The sequence below is a fragment of the Phocoena sinus genome, chromosome 14 (assembly GCF_008692025.1).
Source record: "Phocoena sinus isolate mPhoSin1 chromosome 14, mPhoSin1.pri, whole genome shotgun sequence".
NCBI lineage: Eukaryota > Metazoa > Chordata > Mammalia > Artiodactyla > Phocoenidae > Phocoena > Phocoena sinus.
In genome coordinates, this window is record NC_045776.1 from 87520492 (window position 1) to 87526772 (window position 6281).

At 57.1% G+C, this 6281-nt stretch overlaps 1 protein-coding gene across 1 annotated transcript; it reads left to right on the plus strand.

The window, feature by feature from the left end:
- The first annotated feature begins 1487 nt into the window (after window positions 1-1487).
- Window positions 1488-4107, plus strand: FZD10 (frizzled class receptor 10). The gene is given in 5 exon segments (XM_032602866.1): window positions 1488-1769; window positions 1771-2331; window positions 2333-2770; window positions 2772-2955; window positions 2958-4107. Coding segments are annotated over 5 exon segments (1743 nt in total). The 3' UTR covers window positions 3236-4107.
- The last annotated feature ends 2174 nt before the right edge of the window (window positions 4108-6281 follow it).

Genomic DNA, 6281 nt, shown 5'->3' on the forward strand with positions numbered 1-6281 from the left:
TGGGCCAGGGCGCTCCCTCCGCACCTTTTAAGAGAACTGAGAGGCACGGGCGCCTCCCCTTGCCCGGGGAGTTGGGGACCCTCGGAGCGAGCTGACTCAGCGCCCGCCCACCTCCCACCCCCAACGCCGCAGCATCCCGCGGGTCTGCAGCCCAGGAGGGAGCAGTCGGGCAAATCACTGGCCAAATAATATAAATACCCGACGAGCGAATGACTTCCTATAATAAATAAACCCAGCCGCCTAGAAGAAAATCAGCAGCCCTGCCTGGCGCGAGGCCCCTCAACTCCGCGGCTCTGTCGGGGGCAGGGGTCCCTCTGCTACACGCCAAGCCCCCCACGGCCCGAGGCGGGGGTTGGGACCTAAAGAGCCCCAGGAAGCTGCCCACCCCTCCCCCTCCCCCCTCCCCGCCTTCTCCGCGGAGACCGCGGAGGAGCGGCCCTAAAATCTGGATTCCCAGAGCCCTGCCCCCCCGGCCCTTAGCTCTACTCTTTGAAATTTCAAAGAGACCCCTCCCCGGAGCCGGAGACCCGACGCAGGCCTGGTAACTCCGCAGCCTCGGGAAGATGCGAGCAGGTTTACAAGCTAAGGGGCCACTTTATGGCCGAGGCCATAAAACGCAAATCCCACCTCGCTTTGAAAGCGCCCTCCGCCCGGGACCCACCATAAAAAACCAGGGGCGACGCGCCCCCAGCCTCGGCCGCGGACCAGCCCGCCCCTCCTCCGGCCAGGCTCCGAACTCCCAGTCACCCCGGCGTCCTTGGGCTGCGGGGGACGAGGCCGGGGGCTCCCCGGGAAAGGGGGCGCAGGCGGGGAGGCGACGGGAGGCCAAGTTGGAGGCCGGCGCAGAGGGCGAACGAGCGGCGGGAGGGACGCACGGGAGGGCGGCGGAGCGGGGCCGGGGGCCGGGGCCGGGGGCCGGGGGGCGGCGGCGGGAGCGGGCGGCCCGGAGCTGCGCTTCTCATGCAAAGCAGCGGCGGGGCGGGGCGGGGCGCGCGGCCCGGGGGCGGGGGCCTGTCCACCGCACGGCCGTTTCCCCCTTTGCCTTTTCGCTCGTCGGCTCCGGCCGGGACCAGATTCTCCGAAAGGCTGCGGGCCGGGCCGGGCAGAGGCCGGCGCGGGGAGGGCGGAGCTGCCGCCAGCCGCCGGCCCCCGTGCGCCCGCGCCGCCCGCCCCCTGCGCGCGCTCCCACGAGAGGCCCCAAAGTTGGCGGCGGCGGCGGCGGCCCGCGCGCCGAGAGCTCCGGGGGTCCTGTCGCTTCCGGTATTGTTCGCAAACTTTGCTCGTCTCCCTCCGCGGCCTCACCTCGGCGGAGGCGGCGCGCGGAGAGCGGGGCCGGGGGCGCTCCGTGCGCATCGCTCGGGCTGAGCTGGGCGGGCATGGGCGGGGGCCCGAGCGGGGACGAGGAGCCGGAGCCGGCAGCCCGAGCCCCGGAGCGGAGGCTCTGAGGGCGGCCGACCTCCCCAGCGGGGGACACCTCCGACGCCACCATGCAGCGCCCGGGCCCCCGCCTGTGGCTGGTCCTTCAGGTGATGGGCTCGTGCGCCGCCATCAGCTCCATGGACATGGAGCGTCCGGGCGACGGCAAGTGCCAGCCCATCGAGATCCCGATGTGCAAGGACATTGGCTACAACATGACCCGCATGCCCAACCTGATGGGCCACGAGAACCAGCGCGAGGCCGCCATCCAGCTGCACGAGTTCGCGCCGCTGGGTGAGTACGGCTGCCACGGCCACCTCCGCTTCTTCCTGTGCTCCCTGTACGCGCCCATGTGACACCGAGCAAGTCTCCACCCCCATCCCCGCCTGCCGGGTCATGTGCGCGCAGGCCCGGCTCAAGTGCTCCCCGATCATGGAGCAGTTCAACTTCAAGTGGCCCGACTCGCTGGACTGCAGCAAACTCCCCAACAAGAACGACCCCCAATACCTGTGCATGGAGGCGCCCAACAACGGCTCGGACGAGCCCGCGCGGGGCTCGGGCATGTTCCCGCCGCTCTTCCGGCCGCAGCGGCCGCACAGCGCGCAGGAGAACCAGCTGAAGGACGGGGGGCCCGGGCGCGCCGGCTGCGACAACCCGGGCAAGTTCCGCCACGTGGAGAAGAGCGCGTCGTGCGCGCCGCTCTGCACGCCGGGCGTGGACGTCTACTGGAGCCGCGACGACAAGCACTTCGCCGTGGTCTGGCTGGCCGTCTGGTCCGTGCTCTGCTTCTTCTCCAGCGCCTTCACCGTGCTCACCTTCCTCATCGACCCGGCGCGCTTCAGGTACCCCGAGCGCCCCATCATCTTCCTCTCCATGTGCTACTGCGTCTACTCGGTGGGCTACATCATCCGCCTTCTTCGCGGGCGCCGAGAGCGTCGCCTGCGACCGGGACAGCGGGCAGCTGTACGTCATCCAGGAGGGGCTTGAGAGCACGGGCTGCACCCTGGTCTTCCTGGTTCTCTACTACTTCGGCATGGCCAGTTCCCTGTGGTGGGTGATTCTCACGCTCACCTGGTTTCTGGCTGCGGGCAAGAAGTGGGGCCACGAGGCCATCGAGGCCAACAGCAGCTACTTCCACCTGGCCGCCTGGGCCATCCCGGCCGTGAAGACCATCCTAATCCTGGTGATGCGCAGGGTCGCGGGGGACGAGCTGACCGGCGTCTGCTACGTGGGGAGCATGGACGTCAACGCCCTCACCGGCTTCGTCCTCATCCCGCTGGCCTGTTACCTCATCATCGGCACTTCCTTTATCCTCTCGGGCTTCGTGGCCCTTTTCCACATCCGGAGGGTGATGAAAAACGGGTGGGGAGAACACGGACAAACTGGAAAAGCTCATGGTGAGGATAGGGGTCTTCTCCGTGCTCTACACGGTGCCGGCCACCTGTGTGATTGCCTGTTACTTTTACGAACGCCTCAACGTGGAGTACTGGAAAATCCTGGCCACGGAGCACAAGTGCAAAATGAACAACCAGACTAAAACCTGGACTGCCTGATGGCCGCCTCCATCCCCGCGGTGGAGATCTTCATGGTGAAGATTTTCATGCTGTTGGTGGTGGGCATCACCAGTGGCATGTGGGTCTGGACATCCAAGACGCTGCAGTCCTGGCAGAACGTTTGCAGCCGCAGGTTCAAGAAAAAGAGCCGAAGAAAACCGGCCAGCGTGATCACCAGCAGTGGAATTTACAAAAAAGCCCAGCATCCCCCAAAAACCCATCTCGGGAAATATGAAATCCCTGCCCAGCCTCCCACCTGCGTGTGAATGGCACTTGGAGGGAAGGCCGGAGCGGAAAACTTTCCCAGGGAGGATACAGTGGCAGAGTCAGAGCCAAAACATGGTGCTTTTCCTCCGTTGGTTGGTTGGTTGCTTGTTTTGTTTTGTTTTTTCTTTTTTTTTTTTTAAATAAAAGTAAAAGGAAAAAAATAAAAAGCTTTTACCCTGAAATTCAGGATGCTGTGATAACACTGAAAGTCAAACATGTACTTAAAGGGTTTTGTTTTGTTTTTGTTTTCAGTGAAGGAGAACCCTCCCAGTTAAGTAGCCTCTTGTGTAACTAATTTGTGGTAACATAGTTGATTCAGGCCCCAGAAGAAAACTTTTGTTTAGAACCTTCCATAAATATACATCTGTGTGTTTGAGTTGGCTTTGCTATCCATTTACAAATCAGAGAAGAAGATAACTTCTTTGCAAATTAAAGAGCCTCTGCTTGAGTTTCAAAAAGGGAGAAAGAGAGAGAGTCACTGTCCGGCAGGGGAGCCCAGGGCCACCCTCAGGAAGGCTGCGTGTAGACAGCAACCTCTGTGCCAACAGGAAGAAAGAGAAAGCCTGACAACTCAGCACCCTCCAGTGGATTTGGAGTCACTTAAAAGAGACTCCAACCTCCACAAATGGTCTTTCTCCGACATAGAAACTTCCACCAGACCTAATATTGGTCAATGCCAGCGATGTTCAATACATTTTTTTTCTCTTTACGTGAAAATCAAAAGAGAAACAAGTATTTTGCTGTACATAAAGACAACAAAAGAAATCTCCTAACAAAAGAACTAAGAGGCCCAGCCCTCAGAACCCCTTTAGTTTTACAGTTCGTGGCTTTTTAATGGAAACCAAGCCAATGTGACACACGTTTGGACTGATTTGCGGAAGGTGGGTGGAGAGGGGGGAAGGATCCTTCAAAAGTGCCAAAGGGCTCATTGACTCTTTCTATTGTTAAACAAATGGTCTCCATGAATAGACCCGGGAAGCCATCTACCAACCTTGGAGTTTATTCTCCTCACCAGGAAACGCCAGGAAAGAGTGGTCCTGCTGGTGTCTATCTGTAATATATGATATTTTTCATGCTTCACTATTTTTATTAAAAATAAAAGATGTTCTTTAGTTTGGCGCTGGTCCCTTGTGCGTTGTTAGGTGACCCTTCTCAGTGCGCGGAGAGAACAGAGAAAACTTTCTCCCTCTGTTTGCTTTTCAAGCAAATCCTGCGTGTGCATCTCTCTCTAGAGGTCATCGGTTATCTATGTGAAATGGCAAATGGACGGATTCCAAGTGGGTGCAGGATGATTTAATCTCAGGCTTCCTCCATGCAGGAAGCGGCTATGGTTGGAAGTTGTCTCTGAGTGGCAGGATACGAGGGCCCGGTTTTAGCGCAGTTCATTAAGGAGCATCTTGGGTACCAAGCGTGGACACACTCGTACCCCTGGACTAGGGTCCGGAGAATGGATCCAGCCAATTAGGAGAATTAAGTCAGAGTAGGGCCCAGTTGACCTGCTGGGGTCAAATTGTACTGAGATAGAATGGTATACAACCGTCCGAAGGATGCTGGCTTTACAGCAACTCCTGGACACATTTACAAATCAGACTGTAGATGTGGACAGGATAGACTATCTGCCGAGGGTGCAGTGTCATTAAGGAGAAGCTCATCAGCTTTACACACCCTCGTACTCGCTTCTTCTCCCGTGTTTGCTGTCTGAGTTGTGTAGCTGTAGACCTGAAGTGGGCCTGGGTTCCTCTTGTCAGAGGCACCGCTAAACTCAAGTTCTAACCCAAGGGCACCGTTCGGACCAACTGCCCTGGGGATCTGATAGCACAAGCCGAGCCATCCGTGGGTCATCCTGATGCCAAGGTCCCAGGTTGAACAAAGAGCTCTTAAGAATTTTGAGCATGGATGAAACACTTGTTAAGGATGGACAGAAGCCTGAAGGACAGGGCAGCCTGTTTCCTGCAGGTGGTATTTAGGAATTAAGCCTGAGGACCCAGGCTACCCTTGCATCAATGACGCCAGAATTGAACAATGGTATCAATCTTTTTTTTTTTTTTTTTTTTAGGGGGGCTCGGAGGGGGGTTTGCTGTAGCATACAGGAGCAGGGAACTTGGATGATTTGGAACCAAGTTTGAGAAACAGCAACTAGGTAGGTCAGGTTAATTTAAGGTTAAATCCAGAATAGCCTTCAGTGCATTAAAAAAGAAAAAACGTTTAAAAACAAAAATGCCCACAAATAGAAGAAACCTATTCGTCGATTGTTCCCATCTAGCCCCCGAAAAGACTAAAGATATTTACGTACATGTGTATGTATGTCACGTACGCTTTCTGTAACTCCTAGGAAAAATAAAAAGGACATTTTGGAATGGAGCTTGGAGAAGTCGAGGACAGTAACTGTCAGAGCACTGCGGTGAGAGTCCAAGCTGGGTACGAGCTCAGAATACTCAGTTCCATTAGACTAATTGGCGGTTTCGGGTCTGCCCGTGTTCAGGTACATAGGCTTTCGACGGTGGTTCCAAGGGAAATCAAGGCATCCACAAGAGCCTTTGCTGTTGTCTAGAACAGCGGGTCCCCAACCTTTTTGGCACCAGGGACAGGTTTTGTGGAAGACGATTTTCCACGCATGGGGGTAGGGGGCGGGGGCGTGCTTCAGGCGGTCATGCGTGTGAGTGACAGGGAGCCGCTCACCTCCTGCTGTGTGGCCCGGTTCCTAACAGGCCACGGAGCCCTGGTTTAGAACGTGCAGGATTTCCAAAAGGACTGTTGACTTCCTTCGTTTTGGAGATTTCCCCGCACCAAAGGCTGCGTGCGGCCTTTAGCTCCAGGAAAATGGAAACCTGCCTTGGGTGACAGATCGGAGGGTTGAGGTCCTGGTAAGAAGAAGCTCAAGCCCTTGATGGGCCAAGGTCACGCTGCTGTCCACAGCTGTCGGTTCATTCTTTGATTCATTCCGTTATCCACACACAGGTATCCACCACCCAGTATATATGCCTGGGAAACAGAGAAGCAGGCTTTGGCTTCAAGAAGGTCACAGCCTGGTAGAGGAAACCTGCA